This window comes from Choloepus didactylus, chromosome 19 (assembly GCF_015220235.1).
Source record: "Choloepus didactylus isolate mChoDid1 chromosome 19, mChoDid1.pri, whole genome shotgun sequence".
NCBI lineage: Eukaryota > Metazoa > Chordata > Mammalia > Pilosa > Megalonychidae > Choloepus > Choloepus didactylus.
In genome coordinates, this window is record NC_051325.1 from 31,792,386 (window position 1) to 31,806,163 (window position 13,778).

Genomic DNA, 13,778 nt, shown 5'->3' on the forward strand with positions numbered 1-13,778 from the left:
ATCTTAAGTGTACACTTGCTGAGTTTTGACAAGTATTTTCACTTATGTAACCCAAACATCTGTCAAGATATAGAATATTACTATCACCCGGATATTCTATTTGAGCACTAACTCAGCATACTATCTTATTAACTGCTATTCACATGCCCCACACTGTGCTGAGATGAGGATAAGGTATAAGCATGGGGCTGCCTGGTATGCTACTGGAAAATTCACAACAGTAGTCCATGTAAGAGGGAAATTGTGGGCAAGATTCAGATATCATAGGCATGTAGTATTTGAAGCATTAGAGGCAATGAGCTCACTGGGGGAATAAATATACAGAAAGAAGTGCAGAGTGTATATGACTGACTTTTGGGAAATACTTCATACCTAACAGATGATGGTGAAAAAGGATGCCCTAAGGATACCCAAATGGATGAGTTGGAGAAGTGTTTATGAATTCCTTTTTTAAATGCAATTTTATTGAGATATAATCACATAACACACAGTCATTCAAAGTGTATAGTTGTTCACAGTATCGTCATATAGTTGTATGCACTCCTTTTTAATAAGAAGATGTGTTGAACTCTTACTGTATACTGGCGTGGGAAAGGCTGTGATGGAGCTAGATTGATAGGGCCCCTTCCCTAGAAGTTATGTGTAGGAGAGAGATAATAATGCACATTTACAAAAAAGTATGGTAATTGCCTTAACAAGCAAGGACAGGATACAGTGTAGAGACCTCTAGCCCCTTCTGGGAGAGCTTCCAGGAGAAGTTCTGGAAGGAGTCCAGAGCTTCCAGGAGAAGGTGCTATCTGAGCTAAGGCCAGAAGAATGAGTAGGATTTAGCCAGGTGAAGGTGAGAAGGTGGCAGTAGGAAAAACATGGCTTTTTTTTTCTTTTTTTCTGTTTTATTTAAATTTTTTTTTTAATTGAGATTGTTCGGATACCATACAACTATCCAAAGATCCGAAGTATACAATCAGTTGCCCATGGCACCACCATACAGCTGTGTATCCGTCAACACACTTAATTTTTTTTTTAATTTTTAGAACATTTTCACTACTCCAGAAAAGAAATAAAGACAAAAAAAAGGAAACTCAGATCCTCCCATACCCCTAACCATGCCCCCCTCCATTATTGAGTTATAGTTTTGGTATAGTACGTTTCTTACTGTTGATGAAAGAATGTTAAAATACTACTAATTGTAGTATATAGTTTGCAGTAGGTATATATTTTTTCCCTATATGCCTCTCTATTATCAACTTCTCGTTTTAGTGTCATACATTTGTTCTAGTTCGTGAGAGAGATTTCTAATATTTGTATAGTTAATCATGGACATTGTCCACCACAAGATTCACTGTTTTATACATTCCCATCTTTTAACCTCCAGTTTTCCTTTTGGTGACATGCGTGACTCTGAGCTTACCCTTTCCACCACCTTCACACAACTTTCAGCACTGTTAGTTATTTTCACATGCTACCATCACCCCTGTCCATTTCCAAATATTTAATTTCACCCTAGTTGAACATTCTGGTCATAATGAACAACCACTCCCCATTCTTTAGCCTCATTTCTATATCCTGGTAACTTATATTTCATGTCTATGAGTTTACATATTTTAATTAGTTCATTATCAGTGAGACCCTGCAATATTTGCCTTTATGTGTCTGTCTTATTTCACTCAATATAGTGCCCTCAAGGTTTCCTCATCAACCCATTTCTTTTAAGATGGTTTTGTTCACACACCATAAATTCCATCCTAAGTAAACAATCGTTGGTTCCCCGTATAGTCACATATTTATGTATTGAGCACCATCACCACTCTCTGCACAAGGACATCTCCATTTCTTCCACAAAGACAGAGGAAGAGTCAAAGAAGGCAGAGAGGCAAAAGAAAAAGAAAAGAGAAAGAGAGAAAAGCAAACAAACAAAAAAACAAAACTTGATAGTTAGAAAGTGACAAAAGGAAAGATAGCATTAATCTAAAGTAGAATAAAGAGTCAGACGACATCACCAATGCCAGGAGTCCCATACCCTTCCCCTACTCCCCGCTCCCACCCCCCATATGCATTTAGCTTGGTATGTTGCCTTTGTTACATTAAAGGAAGAATACACGGTTTCTGTTAACTATAGCCTCTAGTTTGCATTGATTGTATTTCCCCCCAATCCCACCCTATTTTTAACACCTTGCAATGTTGACATTCATTTGTTCTACTTCAAAAACATGGCTTTTTTATCCTATGTTTTCATCTAAAAGTTTTATAGATTTTAAATCTATGATCTATTTCAAGTTAGCTTTTGTATAAGGTGTAAAGTTTAGGTTAAAGTTCTTTTTTTTTTTTCTTTGCCTATGGATATCTAGTTCCTCCAGCACCATTTGTGGAAAAGATTATCCTTCCTCCACTGAATTGCTTTTATATCTTTGTCAAAATTAGTTGGTTGTACTTGTATGAGTCTGTTTCTGGCTTCTGTAGTATATCCCTCGGCCAATACCACTCAGGCTTGGTTACATTAGGTATATAAGTCTTGAAATCAGGTAGAGTGATTCCTCCTGCTTTATTCTTCTTTCTCAAAATTATTTTAGCTAGTCTAGTTGTTTTGCCTTTCCATGTAAGTTTTAGAATAATCTTGTCTGTTGCCTCAAAAAATCTGCTAGGATTTTGATAGAAATTGTGTTAAATCTGTATATCAGTCTAGGGAGAACTGACTCCTCTGTTGAATCTTCCAATCCATGAACATGGTATGTCTCTCCATTTATTTAGATGTTCTTTAATTTCTTTCATTAGTGTTTCATAGTTTTAGCACATAAGTCCTATGCATATTTTATTAGCTTTATACCTGAGTATCATTTTTTGAGAGATCATAAATGGTATTGTGCTTTTAATTTTTGTTTCTACATGTTCATTGCTGTTATATAGAAATGATTGTTATTTTTATATGTTGCTCTTGCATCCTGCAACCTTATTGAACTCACTTATTAATTCTAGGAGGTTTTTTGTAGATTTCTTGAGATTCCCTGTGTAGACCATCATGTCATCTGCAGATAGTGACAGTTTTATTTCCTCCTGTTCAATCTGTATGTCTTTTTATTTCCTTTTCTTGCTTTATCGTCCTGGCTAGAACTTCCAGTACTATGTTGAATAGGTGTGGTGAGGGCAGAAATCCTTGCCATCCTGGTCTTAGGGGAAAAACATTCAGCCTTTCACCATTAAGAATGACATTAGCTGCAGGTTTTTTGTGGGTGTTTTTTGTTAAGTTGAGGTCTGTTATTTTTCTGAGCACTTTTTTTTTTTTTTATCTTGAATAGGTATTGAATTTTGTCAAATGATTTTTCTGTATACTTACATGGCTGTGTAATTTTTTTTCTTTTTTAGCCTGTTAACATAATGGTTTACATTGATAGATTTATAAATAATGAACCAGCTTTGGATCTCTGAAATAAATTCTGCTTGGTCATGGTGTATAATTCTTTTTAAATATTGCTGCATTCTCTTTGCTAATATTTTGCAAAGGAATTTTGCATTTATATTCATGATGGATATTGGTCTTTAGGTTTCTTCTTTTTGTACTTTTTTGTACTTTCTTCTTTTTGTACTGGTCTTGGTATCAGGTGGAACACTGAGAAAGCCTTGAGGTAAGACAGCGATAATGATCACTAAGTCATGGAGTGAATGACTTGGGACATGGGAATATCAGAAAAGAAAAAAAATCCAAGAGGGAAAAAAGGATCCAGAGAAGGGAAATAGTGTTATGTGGCCAGAAAAACTATTGTTTGGGCAGTGTACCAGAGCAGTTTCAGTGAGGGGTGGGGGTGAGACCTGATAACAGTGGGTTAGTGTACAGTTAGTAATTACAGTTGGTGTGATTGCTCTGTGAGGAACTTAGTTAATGATGATGTGGTGGGACTGGGCATATGTTGCCTCGATGGAAAAGATGAAATATAGGAGTGTTAGGGAATGAATAGTAGAGGCAGTTCCTGTGCCTGGAGCTGACGGAGAGAGAACCCGGTGAAAGGATCAGGCTTGGGCAGAAAATGGGGCATGTCTCTCTGGGCCTGCTGGGAAGGAGGGAGTTGGTGTAGAGAGGACGGGGGTCCTTAGCAATAATGTTAATGCTTGGAGTGCTTCCCTCCGAACTTTACTTGGGAGGATTGGGACTAACCCTGGGGCTGAAGGAATATTAGATCTACATGGAAATGGGAGAGTACCCTCTGCTGACCCTCTCTCTGAGGGTTAGGTAAAGAATCAGAGCTTCATTTAGGACCTTATCCAATTTTGGAAGGAGGGTCTGTTTGTTTTTGTTCTTGTGACAGACTTATGAGGACCACACTTAGGGCAGGTCAGTATGGAGACGCTTCTCTGATAGTCCTCAAAAAGTAGAAACTTGGGTAAGCATTGGCATGAGAGGACCTTTGGCTCCCTCCTCTGCTGAGCCAGAGAGCCACCAGCCGTCCAGTTTGTAATCAGTGGTTCCCAGACCTAACCTTCAGACCAATTCTGCACAATCGCTTCCAGAAAGAAAGAAGACCAGGGAACACTTCCCAATTCATTTTATAGTTCTGATACCAAAACCGGGCAAGGACCAGTTTCCATCTCTTCCAAAGTAATCCCTCTTCCTTATGGCTCCATTGTGCATCCCTCACAGAGGACAGGCCTTTTCTGGTGGGGCCGTGCTGGCACTTAGGGAGCTGTCTTCTGCTCTCGTTGCAGCTGTAGCCGACTCCACCAGGTTCAGCGTCTCCTGACCCAGAGCAGCAAGTCTCGGCCGGACGGGATTCTCTGCATCTTGGGTGAGTGTTCTCACACGACGAGGACTCAGGGCTGGGATAGCTTGGCTTCTTGTTTGCAGGGAAACTTTGATAACGGTATTGTGAAGTAAGTGGTGAGTTAGTGCCCTGCTCCCTGCTCTCATTGCCCTGAGATCTGTTGCTCTTTTCTTGAGGTCAGATGACTTGCAGTGATGTAGGGAATGCTGCTGTGAGGCAGGCACTTTGTGCACTTAGTGCATCCCTCCTCACAGCGACCTCACAAGGGAACAGTAATCGGGCTGTTTTACAGATGAGAAAATTGAGACTTTGAAAGATGAAATAGATTTGCTCACAGTCACAGGATGGCAGAACTGGGGATTGATTTGTTCTTTAAAAAATTTGTTATTGTAAAAATAGTCAGTTAATAAATTTAGACATACATGTTTAAGAGTTTCTTATCCCAGATACCAAGCCCCACTCTTCAGAGATAACATTGTCAACTGCGTTTTACAAAAAAAAACACAAGTGGGAACATGTTGTACATACTATTGTTAGCTTTCACTTGAGAATATATCTTTGAGATTTTTATATGTTAGATTCAAATTGATCTCGTCCTTTATCTCATTTTCATTTATATCCAAAGTATTGAATCAGAGAAATAGAATTGTTAGGTCAGATGGTTTGTCCACCAACCACCCACTCTCCTTCCCAGAAGCAAACACTGCTACCAGTTTCTTCTCTGTCCTTCCTCAGTCACTCTATGCATGATTTTGTTTCTAAACTTAACAACTTTGCATTTAAATTTGTGAGAGACAGTGTATAAAGTGGTTAAAAACATGGGCTCTGGAGCCAGACAGGTCTTGGATTTGAATCTCTGCTCCATCACTCACTCAGCCCAGAGGTTGGTGAGTTTCCGTAGAGATACAGTTAATGGTCAACCTAGAATTTCAGCCAGAGGCTTTAGATACTTACCCGAGTGCCTTTCTGCCTCATTGGATTCCCTCTCCAGCTACAGCTATCAGGATGGTGATGGCTCTCTGCACCATGAATTAACCCATGAATAAAACCACTTGTTTGCTTCTGTATTAGGCTATTACTTCTGTTAGCTAAGACCTAATCTAGTAAAAACAGGAAGCATAAAATCAATCAAGTAAACTATTTGAATATAGAATACTAAAAGATTGAGGAAGGGCCAGTTTAAAAGAATGTCATGGAACCAGAGGTTTTGTTTTTGTTTTTGTTTTTAGGAGAACACAAATTTGTGTTTGGGGTTGAGTGTGAGCATGGCGGTAAAAAAGTTAATAAACCTTCTGGACAAAGAAAGCTTTATATGGAAGTGAAGCAAGAAATCAGTGAGGGACTTAAACATTTTAAAACAGCTTCTGAGGTTTAGTGAATTCTACTTTTCGAGATAATTAGAATTTCCCTAGTATCTCATCGTTTGTTTAATCGAGCCTTGTAACCCTGGAATACCCATCTTGACAACTGTGACCCAATTCACCTCTTTGTTGCATTTGTCGTTTAGTTACAGTGTAGGGAATGTTCTAACTAATCAGAGTCTAATAATCTGCTTTTTTTTTGTTAAACAGCTTCATGGTTGTGTAACTGACATATCATAAACTGCACATAATTAAAGTGTATGATTTCATAAGTTTTGACATATATACAGATGTGAAATGATTACCACAATCAAGATAGTGCACACATATCGTATGTACTCTCTTTTTGTCTAACTTCTTTCACTCAGCATAATTATTTTGCGATTCATTCTTTTTATTGCTAAATAGTATTTCGCTGTATGTATATAGCACAGTTTGGTTACCCATTCACCTATTGATGGGCATTTGGGTTTAAAGGTTTTGTCTGTTACAAATAAAGCTGCTGTAAACATTGATGTACAAAGTGATTGAACCATTGTACATTCCCACCAGCAGTTTATGAGAGTTCCGCTTCCTATACACCCTCACCAACAATTGACATGGTCAGCCTTTTTTTTTTTAGATAACTATTTTTGGAACAGTTTTATATTTGCAGAAGAATTGTGAAGAATACAGAATTCCTATGTACCCTACACCCAGTTTCCTCTATTATTAACATCTTTTATTAGCGTGGTACATTTGTTACAATTAATCAGTATTAATTCATTGTTAGTAACTAAAGTCCATGCTTTTTTCAAATTTTTTTAGGTTTTACCTACTGTCCTTTTCTTCTCCAGGATCCTGTCCAAGATATCACCTTATATTTAATTATCATGTCTTCCTTAGACTTTTCTTGACTGACAGACTCTCATACTTTCGTTGTTTTTGATGACCTTGACAGTTTTGAGGAATACTGGTCAAGTATTTTATAGACTGTTCCTCTGTTGGAATTTGTCTCATGTTTTTCTCTTTATTAGACTGGGGTTATAGGTTGTTGTGTTTTTTTTTCCCCCACCTATTTCTCTACTTTTTTTTTTAAATTCAGTTTTATTGAGATATATTCATATATCATACAGTCATCCATGGTGTACAATCAGCTATTCACAGTACCATCATATAGTTGTGCATTCTTCTCCCCTTATACCAGAAAGAATAAAAATAAGAATAAAAAATAAAAGTAAAAAAGAACATCCAAATCATCCCCCCATTCCCACCCTATTTTTCATTTAGTTTTTGTCCCTATTTTTCTACTCATCCATCCATACACTAGATAAAAAAAGTGTGATCCACAAGGTTTTCACAATCACACTGTCACCCCTTGTAAGGTACATTGTTACACAATTGTCTTCAAGAGTCAAGGCTACTGGGTTGCAGTTTGATAGTTTCAGGTATTTGCTTCTAGCTATTCCAATACATTAAAACGTAAAAAGGGTTTTCTGTATAGTACATAAGAATGCCTTCCAGAGTGACCTCTCAGCTCCATTTGAAATCTCTCAGTCACAGAATGGGGTTATAGGTTTTTGGTAGGAAGACCATAGAGATGTTTTCATTACATGATATCAAGGATACATGTTCTCATTACGTGATATCAAGGATATGTATTCTCAACATGATTCATCACTGTTGTATCATTACATGATATCAAGGATATGTGTTCTCAACATGATTCATCACTGTTGATGTTGACCTTGCTCACCCAGCTGAAGCAAGTGTTTGTCAGTTTTCACCACTGTAATGTTACTCTTCTTTCTTCCCCTTTTCATATTACCCCCTTTGGAAGGACGTCACTAGGCCCACCCCACACTTAAGGAGCAAAGAGTTACGCTCCTCTGCCTCAAGAGGGGGAATTTCTAAATAAATTATTTGGAATTATTCTGCATGGAAGGTTTATATTGTCTCACACATTTTTGATACTACTTTATTTTGTTGCTCAAATTGTTCCAGCTTTGGCCATTGTGAGCTGCTTCAGTTGACTCCTCTATCCCTTTGACTTGCCCCCATCAAAAAACATTTTTTAGCACTTCATTTTCTGCCGCTGCAATATGCTCCAGGCTTATCTTATATATTTCTTGCCCCGCTCCTTGAATTTACCGTTTCTCCAAGGAGCCTGGGTTCCTTTTATTGGAGAATGGTATTAGAAACCATGATCTGAGTACTAGGTGTATATGTTGCTGCTGGGGTGTCATTGCTTTTAGGCCTTCTCACCTGACAGAGTAAGGACATATATGTGTGAATGCTAGCCTGTTTATGTACACATATCTATAAATATTTCTGTTTTTAACCATCTGTGTCTATATTAAGCTAACCATGAGTTCATACTTGTGTTACCAATTTTAATCCATTACCACATGGATCATTCTAGCCTCCTTCCCTTGCTTATGTGTAAATTCCCACTCCAACAATGAGAAACCTGGCTCCCACCATTCATTTACTTAATTGTTTAATTCTAGTATACATGTAAAGCATAGCAGAATTGTTAACCTGTACCTCCATGGGAAACAATTGTAGCATCTAGATTACAGTGCTTATGTGCAGTTTCTTAGCCTTTTGTTTTACATGGTAGGTCTTTTTTAATTTCAGCAGTTCTGATGGGTATGTAGTCATCTGCGAACCTTTTACTCTAACAGTCCCTGTCACCATAATTTCCCCTTTCCATCTCCCTCAGGCCTCTTGTTGCTTTAATATATTATATAGGGTTCTCGGTCAGCCTCCATGGTCTTATCTCCGGTCAGCTCTTCTGAGCTCTTGTGGACACCTAGCCCTCCCTGTTTAGAACCTGCTCTGCTCTCTTGCAACATGTATCATCTTGGATGAACCCTACTGCTGCTGTTTTGGTTTCACAGGATAGACTCACTCAAGTTGCTACCATCAGGGGCCTTTTGGGATTACCATAAGAAAATGTGGGTGACAGTGAGGAATAGCTGTGCTGTGAGGTCTCCTGGATCTGGAACCTGAAGGTCATCACCACTCTGGCCCAAGGGATCTCAGAGTCCCCTCAGCAACAGGCTCAGTCTTCAGTAGCCTGGAAGTGAGATCTCTGCTTTTCCCTTGGCCTTTGCTGACTTAAAGCGTCTGCAGCCTACCACCTCTCTGGGTCTTCAGCTTTGCTACCACTTAGCTATTTTGCTGTCTCAAGTCCAGACATCAGAACTAGGCACTGGGCTCTGTGAGTCAGTCATAGTCAACTCCGTTAGGAGTTTCTGTACCAGGTCATCTCAGGGATACTGGCCAAGCTATCGATGGTGGCTAGCTTTAGGTCAGATGCCTAGTCTGGACCCAGTTAGCTGTGGCCAGGGTGACAGGGTCTGGTAATACCAGTGTGGCAATTTATGTAGCTAGAACCCTTAGAAAGGGGGTTTGCTGAGGCCAGGCCTACCAGCCCCCTGGTTATTTAACCATGTCGCTCTTTCAGCTTTGGATCCTAGATAGAGCCAGGCCATTCCTGCTTTTCATTTTTTCACCCCTCCTTTAACTGAAGTGTTAGATGGGAGAGAACAAGGTTATGCTACTTTGATCTCAGCTGAGAAAGGAGTCTTCCTGTATTAGAAGTCCTCTGCCACAGGCAACCCCCAGTCTTCTCCCTCACTTTTCTCTGGTCTCATTGACCATTGCCAGTCCTCTTTCCCAGATTGTAGCTGTATTCTGTTCTTGGAGCTCCTCCTGCTTCAACCGCTTCCTCTTAGCCTTATATAGAAAGCTTTCTCCTGCTCTTGGCACGTCCCTCTTACCCATAGCCATAGCTCTGGGCCTTCACAGAAACTCAGGAACTAGGTAGTATATATGCCAGAGACATTGAGAAACAGTAGTGAAGACAGTATTGTTTAATTTCCTTTTTATTTGTTTCTAACTCAGCCTCATTTTACTTGCTATAAGCCCCATGAGAACCATTTGCTGGCATGTTCACTCCTGTATGCCAGAATACAGAAGAGTGGTAGGCCTTGAGTCTGATAAATATTTGTGTAATGATAGGTATGTGTGGTTCCATTCACTTATCTTCATCTTTACTTCTTTGGGTTATTTTCAGTCCACTTTAATCTGCCTTTATTTGATCCCTTTTGTTTTGGGAAAGATCTCTCTGAGAATTGAATATTTTACTGACTCCTATTCCTAATCCAATTGAGAGTATTCCAAGGTCTATAATGGTCATGGCAGGAATTGGACCATATTTTCTGGTTCCTTCTATCCTGAAGAATTGCTTTTTGGAAATTAACAGTCTCAAAATGGCAGATTTGTGCTGTTTGATTGTCTCAACTATTTTGGATCTTGAAATCCTAGTAAGGATATTTGAGGCTGAGACCTGAAGAGTGTTGCTTAGTTTGGTTTCAGGCATGAAACTGGTCTGAGCTTCTGCGTTTAACTGAACCATCTGGGTTTTTGCTGAGCAGGGGCAAATTATTGGAGCTCATTTGTACCCCATGGTACAGTATAGCTGACCAGCGCCTTCTTTGCTTTACAGGAATTGATAGCAGGTACAATGAAGGCTGCAAAGAGTTGGCGAATTATCTTCTGTTTGGTTTGTACAATCAGAATACCAGTGATTTTGAGAAAACGGGGTTTTCTGAAGAAGTTCTAGATGGTAAGTATATATTGGTAAACTTGGTATGTGTGTGGGGAGTAGTAGGTGATTTATTTCCTCAAATCCTTGCTTTATGGTCTTTTTCTGGGAAAAAAAATGTGATCAAATTTAAAATAGCCCAAAGTTCTAGTAAGTTTTTGCCTTTTTAATAATGAAAAATAACATTTCTCATCTGCTGATGTTTTCAATAACGTTAGTAGTGAGTGACAACTAGTTTTCAAAATATGTTTACTGAATAAATAAGCTTTAGGGTGAGATGTAAACGGCAATGTTTGGTTTTATATTCTCTTGGCAAAGTACTAGATTTCCTCTTAATTGTCCACTGCCTCTACACTCTGGGAGATTCAGAGTGTGTGCTGTTGTCCTTTGAAAGCACTTTCAGTTGCAAGTCAAGGATGAGCCTGCAGGCTGTGCCTACAAGGAAGGCTTCATGTGGATCTTCAGTTTAGGAACAAAGGCTCTTTGTGCTGCTATGTCTTTGGGAATTGTCTTCTGTGTGACTTTAATTCACGAAGATGGCTGTGACCACAATGTAGGCTTTCTGCTTACATTCCCTTTTCCCCAGCTCTGAGACATTCATCCTGTGTTGATGTTGCTGTGGGCTGTTGCCCAGGAGCTATCGCTGATATTACATACTTAGCATTATGACTTCTTTGCCAAATGGATCAGGAGACACGAATAGACAAATATAACTGGACAAGAGACAGACAGCTCTTGTGAAGCAGCTGGGGGAGGCATGAAAGCAAACATCTGATGTTGAAATAATCTTGCTGTGAGTGTAGTGCAGCAGTTCTCAAATGGGGACACTTTTATCCCCCAAGGGACAGAGGGCAATGTTTGGAGACATTTTTGATTGTTACAATTAGGGGAGGGTGCTACTGGCATCTAGTGGGACAGGGTCAGAGATGCTGCTAAACATCCTATAATGCACAGGATAGCTAAGCACAGCAAAAGAATTATCCAGTCTAAACTGTCGTAGTGCCAAGGTTGAGAAACTGTGGTCTAATGTTTGTGAAAGTTCTTCTCTGGTCAAGTCTTACTCTTAAAAGCACGTATCCTTTTAGATTGATTAAACATTTCCTTTTTATTAGGAAATTAAAAAGTAGGATGAAATTATTCCTTTAAAAATTTTTTTTTCAATCCAAATTTGGTTTCAGATTTTGAATTGAAATTTTTTTTTCCCAACTCTCTTAACACTTTCTTCCTTTTCCTGAGTATGTACTCTGTTAAACTGTTGGTCATAAGCAATGACATTGGAGTCCTATGAGATATTGAAAGTGCTTAGTTAGGTTTAGTTGTTGCTGTGTTATGTCTTTTATTGGATCTTAATTCTTCAAGGTAGATTACACATTAGTGTAGAGTACTGTATTTACAGGAAGGCCTCAGTCTCTCCAGGTGACATCAAGCTCTTCTCACCTCAGCTGGCAGTCTACAGATGGTTCAGGTCAGGGCTCCTTTGGAGAGTATGTGTGAAGGAGACCAGTGTGCTGAGAGATGAGAAGGGGCCCCTTTCCCATCCTTTGACTCGAGGGTTGATTTGAGTGTCTACGGGGAAGAGACTGCTCCATGCCAGCTCCCTAGGATGCCTCAGGCCTTACCAAGTGTGATCAGGGTGGCTTAAAAGACCAGCATGATGGAGCTTTATTCCAGGAGGCCACCCAGCTGTGTGGTCAGGTGTGGTCAATATTTATTAGACTTAATGTTTCGTGGGGTATAGTCTGTCCCACTGTGTAAATGTGTTGATACTGCCCTAAAACTGCTGCATCAGATGCTCTCTGACTCCGTGTGCCTTTCTCGACTCCAGCCGCCTTCTCCAGCAGCTCTCCTAGGCTTATCTTGTTAGAGGGAGGCCTAACAGCCCTGGTTCCTGAGGAGCCATGGGACAGCTTTTCTCCTGGAGGACTTTTCTTTCTCATGGTCACACTGCTCTACTGTTCCTGCCCAATTCCGTGGCTCTTCTGTTGGTTTTCTTGGGATGCTTTATTTACTTGGCCCACCAATATTGATGTCTGTTCCTTAAATCTGTGAGCTACTGATCCATTTATAGAAGGCTTTTCCACTTGTCTTTGTTTCCTTCCTCCCCTCCTTTCCTGTGTACAAAGTTCACCTTACACAGCAGCCTTCCCAGAGCTGACAGGCAGCATCCTTGGGTCCGTGATTGCTTGAGCCAGATGAGACACAGCCAAGAGCTGTAGATCCTGGTGCCTGCAGGAGAACCAGTCACTGGTCATATTTGGAAATATGCTGTTTTCCTGCCTCAGTGGCTTTAGGCTGTGAGGTTTCCATTTGGTGTTTATCTCTTCAGAGAAGTACATAGCAGAGTTCAGTATCACAGATTTGACTGTGTTGAACTTGGCAAAATATAATGATTGAGTAGCTGAAGGCTATTCTTTTGATTTATTCTGTGGCTACAATGCCATAATCAGAGGGCCACAGTTGTGAGAGTATCTCCTGGGATTCAAATCCTTTGCTGGCAGCACTCAAGAGTTCTACAGTCATTTTGAAACATGTTTCCTAATTACGTAAATAATACTCAGTTTAGAGTTTTGTTACTTTGTCTCTGTAATAGTTCTAATGGCTTTACTATTTTTGTGGATAGAGAATGTCTAAAGGAAATGTTTTTGATGATCTTCCTTGTGTTTTGATTTCTTTTTTGCAGATGTCATTATATTGGTTAAATCAGATAGTGTCCATCTGTACTGTAATCCTGTAAACTATTGCTATCTTTTACCATATGTGGCACATTGGAGAAATCTGCATTTCCACTGCATGACCGAAAATGAGGTGAGGAGAAAAGTTAGAAGGTAGAGTCACTCTAAGAATATTCCCTCAGGAAAGTGTTGATCTGAAACAGGAGGCCCCTAAAAAGTCAAATTGCAGAAAATGGTTCCACAAAAACAGTTATTTGTTGTAAGTGGAAAGTTTTCTATTTCATCATGAGGCTAACATGTAGAGATGTGCTTGAAGAAGGCGAAAGAGGACTATTCAAATTAGGATCTAGTGGTAGGCTTGTGGACCTCCTGGCAGGCTTCCTGCTCTGCTTCTTTATCA

The 13,778-nt window shown here is 39.6% G+C and overlaps 1 protein-coding gene across 3 annotated transcripts in view; it reads left to right on the top strand.

Annotated features, from left to right (window-relative positions):
- The window catches only part of C19H20orf194 (chromosome 19 C20orf194 homolog), a 162,491-nt gene that overhangs the window by 13,768 nt on the left and 134,945 nt on the right, over window positions 1-13,778 (top strand). For 2 of the 3 annotated variants that reach the window (XM_037812151.1, XM_037812152.1), the window contains exons 2-4: window positions 4,696-4,775; window positions 10,608-10,727; window positions 13,387-13,511. In XM_037812151.1, the coding sequence (XP_037668079.1) occupies window positions 4,696-4,775; window positions 10,608-10,727; window positions 13,387-13,511 (325 nt within the window). The remainder of the gene's footprint in view (window positions 1-4,695; window positions 4,776-10,607; window positions 10,728-13,386; window positions 13,512-13,778) is intronic. The other variant, XM_037812153.1, reaches the window with a different exon arrangement.